Source organism: Chiroxiphia lanceolata, chromosome 1, assembly GCF_009829145.1.
Source record: "Chiroxiphia lanceolata isolate bChiLan1 chromosome 1, bChiLan1.pri, whole genome shotgun sequence".
Taxonomy (NCBI): Eukaryota; Metazoa; Chordata; class Aves; order Passeriformes; family Pipridae; genus Chiroxiphia; species Chiroxiphia lanceolata.
The window spans coordinates 147,050,279-147,074,104 of record NC_045637.1 but is presented as its reverse complement, the minus strand read 5'-3'; the positions used below and the strand labels follow the sequence as shown (position 1 = coordinate 147,074,104).

Genomic DNA, 23,826 nt, shown 5'->3' with positions numbered 1-23,826 from the left:
ATTAGATATGTTTGTATATGTAGCTACATGTGTTTTTATCCAGACAAAACTGAAGCAGATGGTTGCATTTGAGTTTGTCTCTCTCCTTTCTCTGCAGAACCTGACCTAAAAAAGCGCATTCGTGTTCATTTACTTAATGCCCATGGTCTTGATGAAGCTGGGATTGATGGTGGTGGGATTTTCAGAGAATTTCTGAATGAACTACTCAAATCAGGATTTAACCCTAACCAGGGATTTTTTAAGACCACCAATGAGGGACTTCTTTACCCTAATCCTGCCGCACAGATGCTCGTTGGAGACTCATATGCCCGACATTACTACTTTCTTGGAAGAATGCTTGGAAAGGTAAAAACAGTGGTGTAGAATATAAAGCTATAGCAGTACTGAAATTATTCAGTAATGGTTTTTTGTATTTGGATTTGGGTAGATGGGAAGAAAATAATGGTTTTCCTAGCCTTGAGGAAAAATAACTTTGAGATGTTGTGTCTGAACATTATATCTACATTTCATTTTAATAAGTTACATACTTGAGAAGTACAGAGGGTTTGCTATATCCTGACTGCCAGTTGAGCAAAATGTGCATATGTTTGCTTCTGTGTATATCCTGTTGATTAAAGTTAAGTTGATTGAAGCCAGCAGATCTACTCTACTTATGGTGATTTTTAACCTAGACCTTTTTGGAATATGACTGCCATTACGTTTTCATCATTTGGAATATATGAAAGTAATATTCTAAACAATTTCTAATTGTATAAGGCATAGAATTCTTGCTAGCATTTAAAATCTGCCATCAGCATTTGCCATACTTAAGAGCCACATGCAAATTAATTTTCACTTAATGTGTTTGGGGTTTGGTACATTTTGCGTATTTCTTGAGTTTTAGTGTTTGATATTTTGGTGACATGAATGTTCAAAGGCTAATAGATACTTGTTGAGCTAGATGAAAAATGAAAGGGGGAAGGAAAAAGGTGAGAAACCATTACAAACATTAATTACATTCAGTTTTCTTTTGGTACTGAGGCTATTTCATTCTAAGCCCTTGAAATAATTTTTGAAATGTGAAACAGAGTTTGGAATACAAATTCCATTTCAGAAAAAGAAGAAAACAACATTGACTGTTACTTAACTATCTAAAACTGAAGGTATTTCAGATGTAAAAGTCCCATTTATCTGCCTGAATTATTTTGGAGGGTAAAATCCTGCTCACTTGTAGTGTAGCTGGAAGTGATTTAATAGGATGTTGTTGGTGAACTTGAGTTGTCAAAACGGTGCTGTTCTTGAGAGTTGCCAGTCAACTGATTTCAATTAAACTGCCACTTGAAGCGAATTCTCTGCTCGTGCACCCGAGCTACTGCCATATCCAAACTTCCTAAAGAATGGAAATTTCAAATCGTCCATTTCGATGAAATAGTCTTTGAATTATATTCCTGCTCTTAATGGCAGATGGATTCAGTACTAATACAGTAGTTTGTAATTATGACCAATGTTACATATCCAAGTCTTTATGTTCTTTCTGAATGGATAGATTTTTGGAGTGGGGAAGGAAATACTCTGTTATTGTAAGGAAGTTACTTGACCACAAAAATGTTTTGTGTATATCTGTGAATGGGGCAGGGATCAACTGATAGGCGAGGCTTGAAACAATATTTAAAAAAAAGATTGTAATTTTACATATTCAGTTTCCTCTGTCAAAACAACACATTGCCTTCTGTAATTGAATTTCAAATAATCCTATAGAGACAGAAGTTGCAATATGTGTTTTATCTCACAAAGTGCTACAAGTATAGTTTTACTTTTGTCTTTTTAAAATACAAGGATCTATTATTTAACAGTTTGAAAGCATAAATTGTTTTTGATTTTGCAGTATGTTTAGATAAGGTAAGAACTGACAGTGTTACTTAATAATTACTCCTATCCAGGTGCACCGACACCTTTTTAGTAGTGTATTTAGAGACTTAATGAATTAAACAGAAAGATAAGGCACGACCATACTATTCAAAACCTGCCAGTATTGTGATCTTGGTTAGGTTATTGAATACTCACTCATCCGTTTTCAAAAATGTGTCCATTTAATGCTTTGCACAGAGTGATTTGAAAGCAATAGTGGATTATTAAAAGCCCCTTTGTAAACAAAATAGATATAATGCAAAGGAAGCAATCAGGCATCCACAGCAATTTCTTATTTGTGGAAACCAGTATGTAAAGAGTGCTGCCACCAGAAACTCTCACCTAAGAAGCTTCAATATTATCAGAAAACAAATACATTAAAATATAATAATTTATAGAATTTATCTGTCTCTTGGTAACCATTTCATCCTAATATCCAAATACATTTAGCTTTCAGTACCATAGAGTTACATCCAATTCAGTTTTTCTTCTTATCAGGAAGTTTCTAACAGCTTGGCATCTTCTCTTTTAATTAGTCAGTTCAGAAGTAGAAACATCTGAAAATTTAAAATTTGCCTTTAAAGACAGTGTATCAAAAAAATTTAATTATTTTAACCCTAGATAAATTATTGACTATTTAGGGTGTATTTTTGTAGTTAGTGAAGAAGTTAAAATCTGTGTGTAAACTGCATGGCTTGTTCATGAAACTTTTATAGTCACTGAATGAGGTCTTGTAGAAGTAATACCATGTGATCGTGTAATTGCACATGTTGTCTGAAATCATTCTTAAAAAAAAGAAGCAGAAATGAGTTTGCTTAAACAACAGCTACTCAAACACTTCCAAAGTTTACCTTTCTCAACTTTCAGTGACTTTACTCTGAAATGTAAATATTATCTTAGCATTGGTGCCTTTTGAGCATTTTCCTTTCTCTTCCTTAAAAGTAAAAGCTCAGCTTACTGAGCACCCTCCTGGTAACAGTCTCCCACCACCGGAGGGGTTGGAAACTTGAACCTCTCACTGGTACCAATTGGAAGCCCAGCAGTGACTCCCAGAGTCCAGGCTTTGCTTGAGAGCCAAAGGTGTTTTGGGCTCTCAGGAACACTCAGGCAGAGGAGTTCTAGCCCCAGATTCTCTTTCTTGTCCTCTCTGGAAAGTACAGTCTTGTTGTCCCATGTGGTCTCCCGGAAGAATGGATGCTCTGGACGTTCTAATCCTTTTCCTCTGTCACTAGGTAGTTCTGGGCTGTGGGGAGGCACCTGATGTGGTTTAACTTCCTTTCCACATGCAGTAGTTGTTCTGGCAGCACTAAAACTCTTTCCATGTGCAGACTTTCCTGCTGCAGGTTTGGCAATGTAGTGGTCTTGGCTCGGGAGAACACAAAAGTTGCTATTTTGATGGGCTGCCAAAATTTCAAGCAACATAGCCAGAGCAAGGAAATTTGGAAGCAGCACCTGGGAATATTAAATGAGGATTTTCTCCATACTGATTCTTGAGTGGTCTGCTGCAAACATGGAAAGAGTGGTTGGTAGACCAGTGACAGAGAATTAACATCTGAACTTCACCGCATTTAGACCTAAACTCAGTGCTGTATATACTGTATTATCTTTCTCCATTTTCAGTTTACATTTGCATTTATTCAAAGATGCTACTGTGACAGATGTTGTGGAAAAGGACATTCTTTGTGTTTGGAATTCTTTGACATCAAGCAGCTAATTCTTAAGATAATTTGCTTCAATTTCTTGAAGTATCAGCATTAGTTTAAGAATAAGGCAGGAAATTCATAGATTAGTATGATAATTTTTATGGCTTCCTCTTCTTCCTTTTTGACATAAACCTGCTAGTTCTTGCATTTATTTTGTTTTGCAGTGACTGTCTTTGCATCTTAAAAAGAGCGACTTTTTCTGACAGAGATTCTTGTTTAATGCACTCAGCATCTTTGGTTATACTGAATTCTGCCATCTCTAACTCTCTTATTCCAGCATATTGAACAGCACGTGTGAGTCACACATTCATGTTGCTGAAGAACATCTATTTTTTGAAATATAGTACTAAATCCTCTTTTCTGAGCAATAGAACATGCAGTCCTGAGAGTACACTAAGGTTTTCTGAAAAGATTTAAATTTGTTTTGCCAAACCCCAGCTTTTGTCTTAAACAGTTGGGAAAGCAGTATGGAGAACAAATTGTCTTTTGAGTTGTTTTGAACTGAGTCCTTCCTTTGTGGACCCAAATAAAGAATGTTCATAGAAGAAGCAGTAAAGACTGAGAAAAAGTGATGTGTTTATTTTGAATTTTAGCATTATTTTGATGACGGATAGATTAGACAGTCCAGGTTTAGTCTTTGATCATTAATATTTAATGGTATATAGGAGGTCAGTAATTTCCATGGCCTGGTGAATATTATATTGATGAAAGTCTAAGTTGTTGATTTTCGTATGACTTTTTTATAGGTTACTTTACTGATTTAAGATACAACAGACTGTTCTGTGCACATATCTAAATGTTGTTAAACACATGTAATTGAAAAAGCGAGTTATAAAATAGATCCTTTGGTATAATTAAACTTTAGAAGAGTAATAGTAGATCAAATACAGATTTTATTACCCTAGAAGTAGATGTGGGACCTAATTATTGATTAGATTATTTTTCTGTGTCTTAGAGAGCATGCCTTATGGTTCCTGTTTGTAACTTTAAATAGAGCTGTGATAGCTTGTTTGTGGTACAAGATATTATGCCTGTCTGGGAGGTACAATTCTAACACTAGCAGTGTCTATAGAATCTGTTTTCCTGAAAAACAAAAGTAGTTCTTAATCATTCTTGGGCCTTATCTAAGATGGACTGAGTCAGTGGGAGTCTTTTCACAGCGAGAACTGGATCAGATCCTAAACTCTTAAATTATCAGTAGGATGCAGTTGTGGAGTTAAAACTTTCAAGGAAATGTTTCTGACAACATATTTGAGTCCCCTTTCTGCGCCAAAAACTCATAGAGAGAAAAAGCAAGAAAGCTGTACAACGAGCCCTGGGTTTTGTGTACTTGAATATTTGATAGGATGGTGCATTGAGCACTTCACTGCTGCTACTTCTCTGACTGTTGAAGGATGAGGTGTTTTTTTCCCTTATGATTTTCAGTCTCTTTCCCTTTTCTTACTGTCCACTTAATTAGATCCACTTTGGCTTGGCTTAGATCAGTACACACTTAATTGATTTGTGCAGCAGCCACAATTGATACTACTGGTACCTAGAAAGGTAGATATGAAATTGGTGATTCTGATGCAGAGAGGAGGTAATTGGTATAAACTCTTTGTTTTATTAATTTCAGTTACCCTGCACATGATTTCATAGACTCAGCGTTTTGCTTAAAAGCAAGTTAGCTGATGATCATTTGTCTTGGAAAATCCTGAATCATCTGAAATGGAATCAAAGCAGGAATTTGCCATGTGAACTGGCATGGTCCTTTAGTTATACACTGTGTGCAGAAACACAATCATAAGAGACCAAATTGATACCTTAGGGAAGTTATTTAATGATTTATGAATGCAGATGGAAACTAATCTGAATCTGTTTTCTGACACAGTTATTCAGCTTGAGAATTCCTTTGTGTACTGGTGCATTTAACATAACCAATTATCTTTTGATTACAAATAGCTATGTTAGTACTAACCTTGTAAATATATGTCTAGCGCTAAAAGACTGCTGAAATGTGGTATTTTAACTCTAAATCTTTAGGAAGGAAAAGTGTGTATTGATGGATTGTGATATTTATTGGGTCATAATGTATTTAAATTTTCTTTAATGCATATGTTAGTGATTGTTTACCGTGATAAAGTGCATAGAGGTCTCTGCAAGGAGTTCTGTATGGAAAGAATTACCTCATGTCAGTGGTCACTCCTCAATTAAAAGTTCCATTAGCAGATGATTCCTGCTTCTGGTTTGTGTACTGATTGCATTTTATTGCCTCTAAATCAGGTTCCTAGACAGGGAATAAATAAACAGTTAGAGTGTGCGGTAATGGTATCCTGATCTTTTTTCACACTTGGGAACACCTACATCCATTTCAATCAATTAAGTTTGGAATATTTACTGAAATTCTCAATTCTGTTTGAACTGTCTTTAAAAATGACTAGTTTCACTGCTATTAAAATACAGATTTATCTTAAAAGCATATCCAGAGGTTAGTTATAGAGTAGTAAGTGTTTCAGTATTTCAGAAGATTAAACTTAAATAAGGAGGAGATGTCTTCCTTTTATCTTCAGTTCTTCCTAAATTATGTTTAAATTTGAGGCAAGGAAAATCTATTAAGCCTTTACTGGAACTTCAGTAATGAATGATAACTATCAGTTATCCAGAGCATCCCCAGGTATCTACAGTCCTTCCCTTTCCCATCCCTTAAAACCCCCAAAACGACATCGATAGCAATTTATATCATTTATATATCATAAGTTACAGAGATAACTGTTCTTATTAAAACAGAAAGAAAGTATCAAGCTGATGAAATGGTGGTTTTCAGCAAACGCTGGCATGTCTGAAGCACTCTCTAGGTAATAAACATTACTGTAATTAAATATGTCCTAAATTCTTAGAATAAAATTACTAACGTGACTTTCTGTTTTTAAATTAAAAATTAACTCAAGGTCATTACACTTAATGCGCTCCAATGGAGCCTTTGGAAATGGATCCTTACATTTTTCTGCAGGTGTGTTTAAGAGTCATTTAGGAGTTTGTTCTGTGCTTGTCACACGCCTGCCAGGTGTTTCAGGGATTTGCAGCGACTGCAGCAGGTTTGACAGCAGGTCCTTCACACCTGAGTCTTGCCACCCCCAGATCTCTGGAACTTCCATGAGCTTGTACTCACTGACCTTCAAATTCCCAGTGAGTGGGGAATCTGAAGTAAAAGCAATTTAAAAAAGGCTTTATTCTTTCCTTTAAAAATTATTTTGAAATCTGATGATATTGGCACTGCTGCAGAAGCTATGAATAAAGCTCTCAGAAGCCAAATTACAGACTTCTTGCTGCAGAGTTTTGGACTCCTACTTTTTTAAAGACAGAAAAGGCATCCGGTATTTGAACAAAAAGTGAGCTATGAATTTTTGCAGTGATATAGGGAGGATAATGTACCAAATTTTCTATTACTATGGTGATACAAATACATCTGACTGACTGCTACTTGAAAGCTCAGGGAGCTGAAAACAGTGACTTAAAGTTCCCAAACATTGCATTGTGACACACACCTGAGAGAATTAGTTTTATTTTACCATATTGGCATTGGGAACAATATAATTTTGGTTTTGCTCACTTTAAAGCACATTATTAAGCATATTTGTAAGAAATTATTTTACCTATAAAATTCTAAATGCTGGCTTTAAAAATGCTTCAAAAATATGAGTACATGTTAATTTTAATGTAACTTAAATTTTTAGTTTTATCTTTTTCATTAGTGTTGAAAAGGCTTTGCTGTCCCCAAAGGCTTTGTGAGTGTGATATTTCTAGGATATAAATAATAAGGTAGAAGGAAGTTCTAATGGTTTTGCTATTTTTCGATCATTTTTATTAACGGTTCTGTACAACTTTGAAGATCTATTGCACTCTGTAAGTGCTAAGTATTATTTAATAGTAACTGTTTAAAATTACTGAAATAGAAGAGGTTATGGTCTTGGGAGCTGATTATGGAAATAACTGAATTTAAGCTCAGTCATTTACTGCCTCAGCCCAAAAGCCGTGCATCTTTCTAGGCATATGAATTTAGCATTGTTTATGTTGTAAAATACAGTTCTGGGTTGTAAAGGATTAATGGAAAATAGGAGCAATGACTGATTATTTTTCTTAAGAAAGATTTTAGTTGAAATAATAAATGAAGAGAATTAATTGTAGACCTGAAAGTGTAGACCTAAAGTCACTAAAGCTGCCTCACAGGGAGGGAGATTTAGCTAGTTCAGCTGTCTGTTTACACAATTTGAACCTTATTCAGCATGTTGTAATGCTCATGTGGCTGAAATGACTGGAGTAGCTTAAATTTTGTCCATATTTAAAACGTGGCATGAAATCTTTTCATTCTGAAGAGCCATTTCCTAAATCTTGGGGTCAGACCTGAACCTTATGTGACTATGTAGTACTTCAATGATATCATGATAGTTACCATGTATAGTCTCAGTCAGGCATTATTCTTATTATGTTGAAATAAGAAGTCCTCCTTGACCAGAGAACTGTCACTTTCTCACTGTGTCCTGGATACAGCTGTCCTTCCAGCCCAGATCCTCATTCCATAATGTATTACAGCTGATGGCATACCTGGGTTCTGAAAGGTGCTTGCCTTATAGAACCATTCCTTGTTCCTCCACATCACAGATGTTCAATGAGTGCATTCAGTATATTGATAAGTATCTGAATGTATTTTTCATCACTATAGATGCCCACGTTGTGATTTGTCACTGAACTGAGTAAAGGCTTCTGTAGCCAGACCGTGCTGCAATCAGTTACAGTCCAACTGTACTGTAATCCCAGGTAGCCAAGATTATTTAGAAGAGAATTAATAGGCTTCAGACTGTGTGTGAAGTGAAAACCACAGTAGGCTTTCTGTTATTTTGCTTATTTTTAATATTCTGGTGTGTTCTGCAGGCATTCACACACAAAGGGGCAGAGAGGTGTATGAAGTTCCTTTTACTGAATACTGCTTTTTCCATGATGAAATAATTACTCTTGGCCTTCTGACCAGAAAAAAGCTTATTTTAACCATATCGTAAGAAAATTAAAAAGGATTGACATAACTGGGAGAAGACAGGGGTGGGGAGTACTAAAAATAGGTTGTTACCTAAAACCAGATTTTTTTGTTTTGTTGTTTCAGAATCTTTTAAGTTATTTTATTAGTTTTCTAGAGATGTCATAACTTTGTGTAAAGAGCATCCCTAACCTACATGACTTTGAAATAGTGCTGGGGAATCCAGGTGACCGTTTTCATCAGGCATAACCTTTTAACTCCTGGGAATGTGGCACTTCTGTCCAGCTGGAATGCTAATATTCCAGCCTTTCAGGGAGGCAGAATTCTGTATAGGCTCTATTAAGGTGTTTGTGTTGACCCCACATCTAAACGTTAGAAACTAGAAGTCTAATGCCATATTTGACCATCAGTTGCTCCTTTCATGACTTCCTGCCTGGATTTTTTGCCTTATGTGAGTCAATTGCAGTTTATGGGACTTCAGGATAGAGACAATGAAGTCAAGTCAGGGGCTCATCAGAGAGGAAAGTTGGGAACAGGAACTCTCAAATCCATCATAGAATGGCATCAGTCCCATCAGAGTTAAAGGAAACTGGCCAAAGGGTGAGAGTACTTGAAGTTTGAGAAGAGATTAGTTCTAAAGTATGAATTTGTTAAGTTTGCTGCTTTGATCTCTTGGAGCAGTGTATGAACAGGAAGTTCTCATGAGGCAAACAGAAGACATCTCTCTCCAAGAGCAAGCCAGTTTCTTCCACCAGTGTTGTTGCTCATTGGCTGTGGGAGGAAAAAAGAGGACAACTTCTGTGGGAAGAGCATGAGCTTATATTGTATTAAAGTACATTCTAGTGGGTTTCTGTGGCTGGGTTTTGGTAGTGGGGGGGGGCTACAGGGAGGCATCTCTTAGAATCTGCTAGAAGCTTCTCCTGTCCCGTGGAGCCAATGCCAGCTGGCTCCAGGATGGAATTCCTGCCACTGGCCAAGGTCGAGCCAATTGGGAATAATAGTAACACCTCCATGATAACATATTTAAGAATAGAAGGTTGTTGCACAGAAGAAATTCCAGCCAGGGAAGAGCAGAGGGAGAGTGAGAGAGCGGCTTTAGTGGGTACCTGGTATCTGGCCAGGGTCAACTCACTACATATGTATGTAAATATATTCTGAAGATGCAGTTTCATATTGCAGCTAATTAATCTGACCCCTGGTTACCTCTCTGGTGGTCACCATTCCCTTGCCTGTCACTGCTGCTGGGCTCCTGCCTCCTTTATGGTGATGTTGCAGAAAGCCACATCAGTGAGTTCAACAGGCAAAAACCCCTAAGCTTAAAATAGGGTAAGTTAGAGCTCCCCCAGGCAGTTCACTAAGGAAAAAGAAGGAAGGAGTGAAATCTCCCTTTGGGCTGTTGGATTACCTTCAGTGAAAAATACCCATTAGGGTGGACTTCCATGAGCAAGTTTAGGTTGCTGGCTGCTCTAGGTTTGTGCTCATGGTGAACAAATGATCTTGCTGTTCCTACCCAGTTTCAGCTATGGCTATGAGTTGGATCTGACTTGGATTTGAAAGCAAGCTCAGCTTCAAATACTGTCGCATGTGTGTCCATCAACAGCCACCTCACCTTGTGAACCCCAGACCCAACAGCCCAAACAAAGCACAACACAAATAATCTGCAAATTTTGAACTAATTCAGCATGTTATAATGATCCTGTAGCCTCTACTGTACAACCTCTACTTGCAAACAAGCCCAGATGAATCAGCAAAACCTGGTTGTTTTCATTGCTCTGGCAGGAATGGGTGGAATCGCATCTTTCGGCAACAACAGGTAGTTTGATCAGTTTATGCTGACTGAGAAACAGGAAAGTTAGATGGAATCTGGAAAACAAAGTTCCAGTTTATTTAGTCATGTTGTGCCCAGCATTTCTTAGGGTCTGTACACACTGCTGGAGCTGTAATGGTGGAATTTACCTCTTTGGAGGTAAATTGGAAAACCAAAGTTTATTGTGACTTTATTTACCAGAGTTTTAGTGCATTTTTTATTAAATTTTGTTAGAACAGCTTGACTTTCAGACTAATTAAAACACTACTGTTTGTCTTCTTTCCAAAAATACTTTGTTTTGAATATTGCAATCACTTAGCTAAGAGGAGGAGTAATTAAAGTTATTCTCAAACTATACAATTTAGTTTATTTAAAAATGCTTTATATAGTTTTTAGATGAAGTTATAAATGTTCACTTTGGAACTACCTGAAGATTAATAGTGATGCATTTGAAATGCATTATTTTTTTATTGATTCTTAATGTAGTAAATTACTGAAGTTATTTGGCAGCAAACAGAAATAGCCAGTGATGTTGTTCACATTTATTTTCCTGATAGCGTCACAATTTGCATTAATTGCATTGCAGCTGCACTCACTTATATTAAAAAGCTTCTACCATAATTAATCCTTTTTATTTCAAATCATTTTGGCACAATTTCTAGCAATAAACACTCATAAAAGACAGACACTTGAAAAATAACATACAAGTTTCTTCAATATACCTATTGCTGCTTTTCCTGACAAGGAATTATTGATAGGCTTCTAGGATCAAGTGTTGCAAGTGGTGAAGACTTAAGACCAGTTTGAAAAATGCTAAGTGGATTGTTTTGCATAAAAAATAGACAGGTTTTGAATTTGTGTAATTAACCTGTGTTTAGAAAATACCTTGATTTATGTCTACATTTGTATTTCAGTTGCATACATTATGGAAATTTAATTTATAATCCATTTAGCTGATGTGATCATAGTTTTTAGTGCTATCATTTATTAGTCCTTGTATATTAAATGCTCTAAAGGCTTAAACCTGCCTTGTGTAAAAAATTACACCTCTGCATTTACATTTTATGAGTCATAGATGGAATTCCATTTTAAATTCGGGTAGCTTTGATATATTTAAGGAATTACAATAGCTTTATTGTTACTAATGCAGGAACAGCAAACACTGACCTTATACATTGCAAATTAATGATTTATCCCTCTAGTTTGCTTTTAAAGTCAACTATACAAATGAGGATTTCGACTTCTACACCTTGAATAAATCATATGGCTCTAAATATAATGCACCCTTTGGCTTTGAACTCGTTATTCTTAATTCTTTTGCAAGGTCTAACTCACCTCACAGAAATGTTCTTTCAAAAGTTTAAGGAATTGTGTATATTTTTGTTAACGTCTTTGTTGGAATATCATTGAGTGATTAGAGCTACATTTATTCTTCCCCCCCCCCCACTTAATTTTCTAAGTTTGCAGCAAATTATGGAGGAATTAAGTAATGCCAGAGTGCTACTCTTGGAGAGTCAAAAGGGGAAGAACAATGATGTTACAGTGATGTTATGGTGGGGTTGCCTTTTCTGATCAGGCTGCAATGATCTGTAAAGATTTGGTTGTCCTTGGGAGAGATGCTGATGTGGCAAACAGACTGGACAATGGGAATGGCTATGGACAGAGAGCATGTGCTGGGAATATTTTGGGGTTTTTTAAAGCAATGGTTCTTCATTCAGAATAGCTCTGAAGTTTCCATCTCTCCTTCTTTTGAGAGCTACCATAAGTACTTTTTCCTTCCAGTCAAGAACTTGTTACTGACTTAATGAAAAACCTGCAAAGTTGCTTTGCATGACATCAAAATGTGCTCATACAGTAGATGGACTGAGAGTGGTATTGCTGGAGTTCTGTGCATTTTTGAAAATTCTTGGGGATGCATTCAGTTTACAATAAAAATACATTTTTCATGAGTGCTGCATATTTGAGTCAGGTGCACTTTTAGTTCAGTAATCTTTTGACAGGTCTAGCAGTGTCAGGTGTAGAAAGGGTTAGATGTATGATACAGTCATAGCTGGTAAGCTCTTGGCTTGGAAATGAGGGTGGTTTGATTGTGCCATTAATTCACCAAAAATGTGCAGCAGTGAATCTGTATAACAGTTTGGATTAGTTTAAAATGTACTGGGTTTGCAGAGTTATTTTTAAGGGCATGTAGCAATTTATATGAATGGAAAAATATTGCTTGTGATGATGCTGATGGAAGTAAAGATGTTAACTTTTTTTCTGAGACATTCTTGATGCAGTTGCATTGTCTTTTAGCAAACTTTGCTTTTCTTGCCAATCTGTGTGATTTGGACAAGAAGATTAATGACAGATAAGCAGTGACCTTACATTTTAAATCACCACATAATTAATTTGTGAGATTTGGGGCCTTAGTGTTTCACAAGAATATACACATTCAAACTTTGACTAAATATTCTTAAATTCATGCAATATCTGGGCTATTCCCATACCAGAAGAACCTACTCAGGCACCACATTAAGAAGGAATTACAGAAAAGTTAAGAACTAGACAATAGCCTTCAGAATTCCTGCATGTACAACAGTAAAATCTAATGTGCTTTTAATTGCTTTCTTTTTTAGGCTCTTTATGAAAATATGCTGGTGGAGCTGCCATTTGCTAGTTTTTTCCTCTCAAAATTGCTTGGGACAAGTGCTGATGTTGATATTCATCATTTAGCTTCATTAGATCCAGAAATGTACAAAAATTTGCTTTTTCTCAAGAGCTACGAGGGGGATGTGGAAGAACTTGGACTAAACTTCACTGTGGTGAATAATGACCTTGGAGAAGCACAGGTAAGAATGGCTCTCAATTTTTTTTTTCTTTTATGTATGACTGATGAATCATTACTACCCCTGCTAATTAATTTTTTAATTTAAATGTGATAGGAAACAACTGTTAAAGGTACTGTGATTCTGACTCAAGATCTGGAGTAGACAGTAACTAACCATGTACTGAAAAAAATAACTTGATGATGACTTAAAGGTCTTGTGGTAAACTACAGTGATTATTTTATAACAGTCATACATACAAAGTTCTATTGCCTGAGATAATTTCTTGAACAAAATATTTTATGTTGGTTCTTCAATGGCACTTGAAATAATTGCAAAAGTTAGATGATACGTAAATCATAGAAGTACTACCTGGTTTTGGAGTTGGAGTTAGCTGTCAAAATGGTTTTAAATACTAATTTTCAAGGTAGAGAGCCTGAAGTTTGACCGACCTTCATTTTTCTTTTTACACCTCTCCATTTTTTTAAAGTGTTGAGACACCTGATAAGTCAGAGGGGATAAATGGTGTTCAGTGCTTCTAAAAAGCAGTTAGTTAGGTGCTTAAGTATATTTTTTTAATGCAATTGTACTGAATAATTTGATTATGGCTTTTGTTTGCTCTGTTGTGTGTGCTAAAGATCACTTACACTCTTAGTAGGAAATAAATATCACTAGAGCTTTAATAGCATGTCTTTATGTGCTAATGCAGTTAACCTCCTTAGGTAAAGTGTTTTGTCATGCTTGCTCTTTAATTTTGAGGATTTAAAATGGTGTACTACTTATGGTCTGTTTATACTGGATTATGGTACATAATTGGCTCAAAAAAGTAAACTTGACCACACTGTGATGTGCAGCAGTGATGAACTGAGCCTCCTCTCTTGAGGAAGAAGCAGAGACTCTAGAAGGGGTTAAGCAGTTCCCTGGGATTTCCCTTTGATCAGGGAAGCTGGGAACTTCTATGATGCAGCAGCACCACTGAGATGCAGTAACTAGTTCTGGAAGTTGTTAGGTTGAATTCTGTACTGCCAAGACTTCTGCTTGAACAGTATCAGGCTTGGACTTCATTTTACTCTTGTCATCCATTTTCTGTCATTTTGGAAGATCCTAATACCTGGATTACATTAAGTTTTACAATAGTATCTCAGATTTGGGGTTTCTACAGCATACTACAGGGGAGAGTCAACAGTTGCCTGATATAAGTAATGTTTAACATTAAACATGTGCCATATGTATTTTTCTCTCGTGGATTACACTCCCTATATGAAACCATCTGACCTACTCTGTCTTTAGAGAAACGCTCAGAAACTTGAGAGAAAGACATGTGCAACAAATGCACCAAAAAGCACATTCTTAAATCACCTGCTCTGCTGTACCCTGTGCTCTAAGTGACTGGTACTGAGGTCTGCAGTACCCAGTTTGGGTCCTGGGTTGCAAAGCACACGAGGTGGTAGTTTCCAGTATAACCTGGGATTTTCAAGTAGGAGGGGAAAGTTGAAAGTTGAAATTCTAAAGCCATTTGTTTAACTGCACTTAAAATAATAACTTTGTTGGTCACAGCTAATACCAATCCAGTTTAGTCTCTAATAAAAAATGAAAAGTAGCAGATATTTTCTGGAGGGGTTTTGGTTTCCATACTTTATCCATCTACTCAGTATGTCCTCAAAAATTAGCCACACAAATTAGAACCTACCTAAATAAAAGGACATAGAAAGGGGAAATAGCTCAGAAATAACATAAGGGGAGATCCAAGTTAAAAGATATTGCAAGATCTACCTACTACAACAAAAAATTGTAAAAAGTGCATTCTTGCCAAGAATGTTTGTTTGCTAAAATTCTCTGAGGGCTATGGCATATTATCAAGACTTCTCATTTGTAATTTTTTGGCATAATTTTAAAAGGAAGATTAAATATAATAGTGAGTTACTGAGCAACTAAATGAAATGTAAGTTAATAGAAATATTCTGGTGCTGGTTTGCTGTGTTTATAGTTGGAGAGAGAACGCTGTACCCATGAAGTATAACCATCTTTTTATGGCACTGACTGCATGTTCGTGTAGTTCAACAAAACCTTGCTTCTTGTCACTGTCTTCTGCCTTTCAGTACAACAAGTTACTTCTTATACTTCATTTCATTACCTTAATAAACCTCATATGGGTAAATATATTTTGTCTGCTATTTGACTTTAACCACTGCATACTAATTGATTGTGCCAAGGTAAGGCTAATTCACTTTAGGAAAAGAGCTTAATTTGCAGTCCTTATGTTGAATGTACATTATCTGTAGTTTTCAGCTAAACAGCCACTTTAGTGTTTAATAAATTAGTGCCCAATAAATGCATCATAAATCTTATCATTGTAAATAGCTGTCCTCATGGCAGTGTCCATCCACCAACTGTGGCACAAAAGCATTATCTGCAATGAAAGACACATTCAAAAGGGACTCTATTGCCTCTGTCAGTAATAGAAGGTAGAAATTCTATTATCAGTGTATTGATTCCAATCCTGTAATGCGCTTTTAGATCCCATTAAACTATTGTCAAAGTGCATTCACCAGAAGTTGAAAAAGGTACTTAATAATTTGCACATTAGACCTGCTAATTAGGGGAGCTATGCCATCAACCTTATCTTCCAACCCCAAATAGCTTTGGCTTTTGATAAAGAACTATCTAATGCAGTGATAGCAGCATACATTTCAACTGCCTGGGTCTCCTGCATAAAATGGTGGCCAGTAAAAAAGTCTCAAAAGGATGTCAGGTGCCTTCAAGTAGCAATGTATATTGATTTAATTTTTCCCTTTATCTTGTACATTAGATGGTAATAAAATGGTTATAAAAGATCTGCAATAAGAATAAGGTTAACAAATTCAAGAAAACACCTTCTCTTTTCAGACCTCTCACCCTCCCTTTCTCTGAGTGAGAGGAGGGTGAGTTTTGTGGCTGTCCAGGGCAAGAGGGGAGGTTGCAAGTGTGCATTTCTCTTCCCTCAGAAACATTAGATGCTGTACTCCAGCAAGTCTTCTCAAACATTGATTCTTGAGATTACATGGATCAGAAGTTGAGCACAAATCCACAAGAAAGCATTATGATATCCATGGCAGCAGTTCCTATGAAATCCATATCTTATGGAAGTTGGTGCTGGGACACCTTCTTGGGCTTTTCAAACAGGTGTGAATGCCATTGCTGTCACTGAAAATATGCTGACTCAGTAAAGGGGAGTTCTTTGCCTTTAAATTTCTTTGAGAGAAAATTTTGAAGTGTTAAAAATAGTTCTGAAAGTTTCTGTCTTGGCAACCTCTGTAACAGGATACAGCAGCTTAGATGAATTTTTTTGGAGGTTTTTCAGAAGCAAAGCCTGATCCTTCTCAGGCAGATTCATAACACTTACAGCAAATGCATTCTTAGACACTGATATGCAATCTCCTACCTGGAACTCCTGCCTGAACATCTGGAAAGCAGATGACAGGGAATGAAAGGAAAAAAAACCCACCTTTATTGGCTTATTTTCAGAATGGGGAAGAAACTTTAGGGGTGATAGGAAAAAAGTGATCAGAGCCCAAGGAAAAAAAGATACAATATTTTCATCTGTCCAGAAAACAAGTTTGTAGGAGTTCTTGACTGTGTAAGAGAGCTTTGTAAAATTGCACTGGAGGTTCTATGATTGTCTGAAGAGATTCATGTCTAGTGTCTTCATGCACAAAGAAGGAATACTTAGATGACAGGAAAAAATATTTTTTCCTGAAGTATTTCCTACTTTATCCTCTAAATATTCCCTTTTTGTCTACTGGATTGGGAAGCAGCTGCAGCTGGCAGATCTGTGTGAGAAGCCACAAGCTTAAAGTTTGTCTGCCAACAGAGACTTGCCTTTTTCTGCCCATCATCACATTGCAATTCTACTTTTTGTGACAAATTTGTCAGAAGACAAATCCCCTGAATTCTGCTTGACAAACATGTTATTTACTGTTTTGCTGATTTTTGGTGTGTATTTAATTAATTATTATGATAATGTTCAAAATAGCAGATATAATAACTCAAAAATGATTGTCTGAACTGTTCACTTGAACTGCAGTCATATCTAAAACAGAGATTTACCTTTTTTTTTTACACAAACTGTGGCGGTTTTCCTAAATAAGAATATAAATATAAGTTGATTACATTTTTAGTGTGTACCTGCAGAATCATATAATTGAATTCATAGCCAAGAAAATCTGAAGTGCAGGCAACTGTTGTTCAGAGTCAGAGGCCTGATGCAGTACTTCTGTCCACAGTACTAAAAAAATGCAGATTTTTGAAAATTCTGACTTTTCAATTTGAAGACATACTTTGTGAATAGGGATTCAAATTCAGTTATCTGGTATTGTCTGAATGGTCTGAATACTTGTCTAAATTATGTGTATGGTTTGATTGCCTTTAATACGTGAGATTTTGATAATGAACCAAGTTAAAATGCTTCTGTTTGTTTGTTTGTTTAAACTTAGATCTACAAAACAGAAACTAAAGTGATGACACAAGTCGGTAGTTTTCTAGTCTGGGCTGCCCCGTGTAACCTGTGTTATTGCCTTGCACCATCTAGTGGCGAAAATTGGATGGATAAAAGTGAAGATATAAGCTGATAAAGCTTTTAAGATGTATTAAGTTGTGCTGTGGCTTTTTGAAAAGGAACTCTTCAACAATCATTCCTGACTTTTACAATTAAGTGTGAATTGTGCAGTATTGTGCAGTAGTTCCTTTAAAACACCATGGAACATTGAATGACTGAAAGGTGAACTGCATCGACATTTACTGTAGCTTTACTCCCACCCAGTGTTACTGTTTTCTGTCTTCTGTTTTGCATCCCTCTTAGCCTTTATGGCAGACTATATTTATTCTTCATGCTGCATTATCCATTTTGTCTCAGTCTTGGATGATACTTTGACAAAAGAGTGGTAAAATTAATCTCACATTGACAAACTCTGAAAAGGATAGTCAGATCACTGGAAAACCCCAGGAAATGCAGTTAACTGAGTGCTGTACTCTTGCGTGTGGCAATGCAGGGCTGTGGGGAGAAAGGGGAGTACAGAAGTGTTGGATCAGAAATCAAGGTTTGCTAATTAAAAATATAAAAATAAAAGGAATAATAGGATTTGTTAAAAAAGAACACCCTTTGTCTTGTTTTCTAAAACTAGTGGTCAGAAAGAGTACAACACTTTTTTTCTCTTATTTTAGGAGGAGCATTATAGCTTTTATTACAGAATGAATACAATTTCCTGACATCCTTAGAGCACTGTGGAGCCAATGCTATTACAATGCAAATGTAAATTAATCTATGTCCTATTTTTGTTTGCTGACCTGCAGGGAAGGTCAGATGTTTTATTTCACCTAGTTCTGGGTTGAATCTTAAAATACAGCAGTTTTCTAAATCACCCTGCAAGTAGTTCCCTTTGCTGTTTTAGGAAAGAGGCTAGTTCAAGCATATTTTTTTGTAAATACTGAGCTTACAGACATTATAATTTGCAAATGTAGTAATATTTATTAGTCAGTCTGTTGTTGGTGTCCCTATTCTCAAGAGAAGTTTGATGAGTTAGGTGATACAAATGTGCTTTAATATGGCCCAATTCAGTGTGTCCATACCTCAGAGAGAGGGATTGTATTGGGTGCAGTAGTGTCAAAAGAACAAGGAATTCTGCAGTTTGGCAAAACAAGTAGAGAAGGTTTGTAAGTGGGCAGAAAGCAAAGTATTAGTGGTATTGAGGTCTCAACACTGATTTGTTCATGTGGAACGTCATTGGTAGCTCTGATACTGGAAAGGTGAAGAGGACAAGAATTTAATAAGTAAGAGAAAGCTTTCTGATCTTCTTAGACTTTGTAAAAGGGTATTTTATGGGAGGAAATCAAAGAAACCTAGCTTACTTTAGTTCAGTAAAAAAGTCTCTGGGAAGATTAATGACGTTGCTGCCCATAAGTAATACATCATGGATGTAATTGAGGAGGAAGGAAGGAGCTGGTTAAGCTATAGGACAGTATTGAAATTCCAGTGATAGTAAAATTACTGCAGTGGGATGAAACACAGTACATTTCTAGACTGCATTGTTGCCTGCAGTAGCAGAGGAGAAAGCAGGGCCCCTTCTCATCAGCTGTTTCCACTGTGGTATGGAACAAGTCCTGTACTTATAATAATACTCCTTATGGACTTCACCAGCAAAAATACCCTCACTCTCAGGCCCATCAGTGGCCCCAGACACTGGCCTGTACCCCTGGAGTGGCTGACTGGCTCGCAGGGAGAGCCCTCCTGCCTCCTGTGTCCCTGGTTCTTGCTGAAGGGGACTTGCTCAGAAGGGACCAAGCTGATGTGTGCAGGGTATGAAACAGTGACAGCTAAACTGGCACCTTCCTTTTACTTAATTCTTCCAGGAGTAGGGTATAAGCATAGTCAGTACAACCTGCACACAGAGATGGTGGAGTATGGATGAGATGTTTTACTGTAGGCATTAACAAAAGCAAGAAGTTTGCAGTCCAAGGATTAAAGTGGGAAGTAAGATATATTTTTAACACCTTTTGTAATTCAGGTTGTGGTAGCTTATCAAAGAAGGTGGTAGATACTCCATCTCTAAAAAATGTGCTCTAACTCATCTATGGATTTATGAATTTAAATACAGGAATCTCTAGACAGAATCCTCTGGCCTGTGTTACCTGGGAGGTCAGAATTCACAGGTCTTAATGGTCTCTTTCTCCTTAAAGAACTATGAATCAAGTAAAAATCTGAATGCTCAAAAGCACTATGAATTTTTAATCTTACCATTTTGCACATTTTGCTTAGCACTGGAACAGCTGACATTACTAGGTATCATGCTACCAAAGGAGCTATTCATGTGTTTGATTCCTGTACTCTAAAGATGTCATCATTACCACAGACTGAAATGCACAGTTTTAAAAAAATTACTCCAGAGTGTAGAAAAACAAATAGTTTCTGGAAGAGTTCAGAAGGTGACAGTATCTCAGCTTTTCAGGTTTTTTAATTCTCCTGTTAGTACTCTATTAATCCCTTCCAATTGGGCTGCTACTTCACCAAATTAACCTCATGCAGTACAGACTAGAATATGCAAAGGCCTGTAGTGTTTTAATAACAACTACCCTTGATCCTTTGATCTTAATGCAATTACATTATCTTTGGTTTGGGGGTTTTTCTTCCGTTTTTCTTCAGACTCTTCCGTTCTGAGGTACCTTGGCGTACTTGAAGGACAAAAGTTAAACTTCTCAGTAGAAAAAGAAATTTGTTTGCTTGTTTTTTACTTTTGTTGAATGTACTGAGCATGTGTAGTTTAGATTTTCAGCAGTAGGAGTTGTGAATGCTGAGCATTCTGTAAATCAGGCTTGTATCAGAATCTAAATTTTGACTCAGTGGACATTGCTTTTACCATAATGTGACCCTGCAGAATCCACCAGCATGAAACAGTTAGAGAAGAATCCAGCCAGTGCCACACAGCTTCCCTAATCCAATGGGAAGGAGGATGTTCTGTGTGAGCTCTGTGCTTATACAGGTTGCTCTTTCTTCCAGGGCACTAGGTGGCATCAGTGAAGCTGGGGTGAGATGGCCCAAGGGGCATATTTTCACCTCATTTTCTGTCTTACTTGCAGTGGTGAATTTAGTATTACACACTGTTCCTATTATAGAGCTCTGACTGTGCTAAATCTGCTTTCTGGTGATAAACCATGGGGCCATGTGATCAGCTGCATTGGCAGCTGGAGGTCTAGGTCTAAAAACCAGATGCCATAGAATGTGCTCTTAGGAGTAAACAGAAACAAAGCCCTGCCTTCATAACTCGTCATCTTTTATCCTATTTTGAGGTGAATATTCTTGAGTATATTCTAGTCGACCTCAAATATACACATGACTTACTAGAATGTTTTGCAGTTCAATTTTATGGTTCCAGCACACAGAATTAAAGTTGCTGTGTTTATAGGTGGTGGAGCTGAAGCCAGGTGGAAAAGACATTCCCGTTACCAGCGCCAACCGCATCGCCTACATCCACCTGGTGGCAGACTACAGGTTAAACAAACAAATCCGGCAGCATTGCCTGGCTTTCCGTCAGGGACTGGCCAATGTCGTGAATCTTGAGTGGCTTCGAATGTTTGATCAGCAGGAAATACAGGTACTTCTGCTTAAAACTGCAGAAAACAATTGCTTTAAACAGAACTAAATCCTGGGGTTTTTTCGCCTGTAATGTAATGGTCTAATTTCCTTCTCTGTTAGGTTCTGACTTCTGGTGCCCAAGTTCCTATTAGTTTGGATGATCTTAAATCTTTCACAAATTATTCAGGTAAGCATATTTTGCTTATATAAAAACGTGTATTATGGCTGACTTGGGAATAAATAAACTTGCTTTTTACCCTAGCTTTTAAGAAAAAGTCATTCTTGTTACCTGTGGCCAAACTCTGTGGACAGGCCTGAATTTCAGAAGATTGGTTACATTTACAATCCAGTTTTATAAATGCTGGGAAATAGAGATATGTAGTTTATTTTATTCACGCACTTAAATGCAATTTTATAGTTTATAGAGTGTGTTCCTTTTCTGAATTAAAGGTAGTCAATGATTGTGTCTGGTTGAGCTGAAAATAAGTCTGCAAATGACTTCGGGATTGTTTTTCTATTACCACATTCAGATACTTATCATTTCTCAGACAGTCTGAAGAGAGAGCTCATATTTTTTCCTTGTGAGAAATGCAAGGTATCTTACTTCATTCTTTCCCTGCATTTATCATGAATGTAATCAAAAAGTAGCTACTAAATCATTGATTCACATCTGGGCTTTCCTCAAGGTAAGTTGATTCATTCAGTAACGTCCCGGGTCTTGTAGATTTTGCACACTCTTGGAGTAATCTGGAGTTATTAGGTAAATGCTAAACTAAATAAAATTAATTCAAAATATGATTCAATGAAGAAATTTTCTGTTAAGAAGCTGAGGGATACAGTAGCCATAGATAAGAAATGAAACTGAAAATGCAGTGATCAGAGATCTGTAGATACTGGAAATTAGCAATATGAGCCTGCTGGTTACAATATTTTCCCCAAACTTTTCAGGATTTGTGCTAGGTTTTCCTGAAGAATTTATTTGTTATATAAAACTATTCTGTCTGTAAATCATTTACCTCTCATTATAGGTGGCTACACAGCAGACCATCCTGTAATTAAAATATTCTGGAGAGTTGTTGAAAGCTTCACTGATGAAGAGAAACGCAAACTACTCAAATTTGTAACAAGCTGCTCTCGACCCCCTCTTCTGGGATTTAAGGTACATGTCCTCTGACTGCCTGGCAAGTTTCTGTAAATGCTGCAGATGTTGATCCAAGCTTTTCTCATCTGTAGGAATCTACAATTTGAGAAGAGTATTCCTGTGTCACTACTGAAATACCTTCAGTGTTTGAATTTGCATGTGTAATAAGTATAGTTTTAAAATACTAAATGAAGTGTTATTCTGTTGTTTTCTGGTTTAACTGCAAAACCTACAAACCCATTGGTCAGAGCAGTTGCTGTGTGTCATTGAAGGCCCTTGCTGCCATTTCATGTTCCTGTGCAGAAGCAGAATTGCTGCTACCAGTTTCAAGGAACAGGTTGACTTAAGAATAGTGTTTTTAAGTCAGGCGAAAGAGAAATGAGGATATAAAAGCACCTATTAAATTTGAACCACTTAAATTAACCGTTTGAAGCAGGACATGTATTATGTTTCCTTCTAATTCACATTTACCTGCTTTTAGGTCACAGCTCAGTACCCTCTGTAGATAAATATTTTATTGCTATCTCCAGATTGCTATTTACAGGGAAGTTTAAGTACGAAGAAAACTTTTTGTCTGCTGCTGATAAAACTAAAGAGAGGCCAAGGCAAGGTGAAGACATTTTGAAACTAAATTCTGGGGATATTCTACCCATGAGTTTCACTGCACTGCAAAATTCTGGTTAAAAACCAGTCGTGGACTTCATTTCCTCTGAAATGTGGGAGCATTCAGTGCTGTGTGGTGGTGTTACCATAGGATGGCAACATATCCTCCATCTTCAGTATCTATAATCTATAACTCAGCTGCACTTCTTTTATAGACACACCTAGGAGAGGAACTGGCACTTTTAGTTGGCAGTTTGTCTGGCTGCTCCATGTGTCAACTTCAGGATGAAATGAATCATGTTAGACTCCACAAAACATACTAACTAGATCCCCTATAACAGTAAAGAGCATCCATGGATTTGGATATGGAGACAATGGAGATGGGTGCTTAATCACGTGAATCCTATCTAGGGTATTCGTTGACTGATTTACGTGACTGATTATTTAAAAGCCTGCAAGCATTTCTCCTAAACTCCCCAAGACCATGTGAATATCACTGTACAGGACTCTAGCAATGAACAGGACAGCAGGAAGGACAATTAGAAAACTGTAGGATGAGACCAAGGTAGAACAGTGCACATCAGTAGTGTGAGGGAGAACTGGGAACAGCTGTGTGGAAACCAGTTAAACAGAAGTCTCCATTTGTTGTCATCCTCTTTAATTACAAAGGGAGAGGAGGAAATGCAGATGTAGGTACCCAGCTTTGAGGTAGCCAGTGTGACATTTGAATCAAATGTCTGTCTGAATCTGTCTGAAAATATTAAGG

General features: G+C 36.9%; 1 protein-coding gene across 1 annotated transcript in view; it reads left to right on the top strand.

Moving 5' to 3' along the window:
• Positions 1–23,826, top strand: part of UBE3C (ubiquitin protein ligase E3C) — a 73,879-nt gene that overhangs the window by 44,624 nt on the left and 5,429 nt on the right. Inside the window, exons 18-22 of the mRNA XM_032687100.1 lie at positions 98–345; positions 13,024–13,236; positions 21,147–21,335; positions 21,437–21,503; positions 22,345–22,475. Coding sequence (XP_032542991.1) covers positions 98–345; positions 13,024–13,236; positions 21,147–21,335; positions 21,437–21,503; positions 22,345–22,475 — 848 coding nt within the window. The remainder of the gene's footprint in view (positions 1–97; positions 346–13,023; positions 13,237–21,146; positions 21,336–21,436; positions 21,504–22,344; positions 22,476–23,826) is intronic.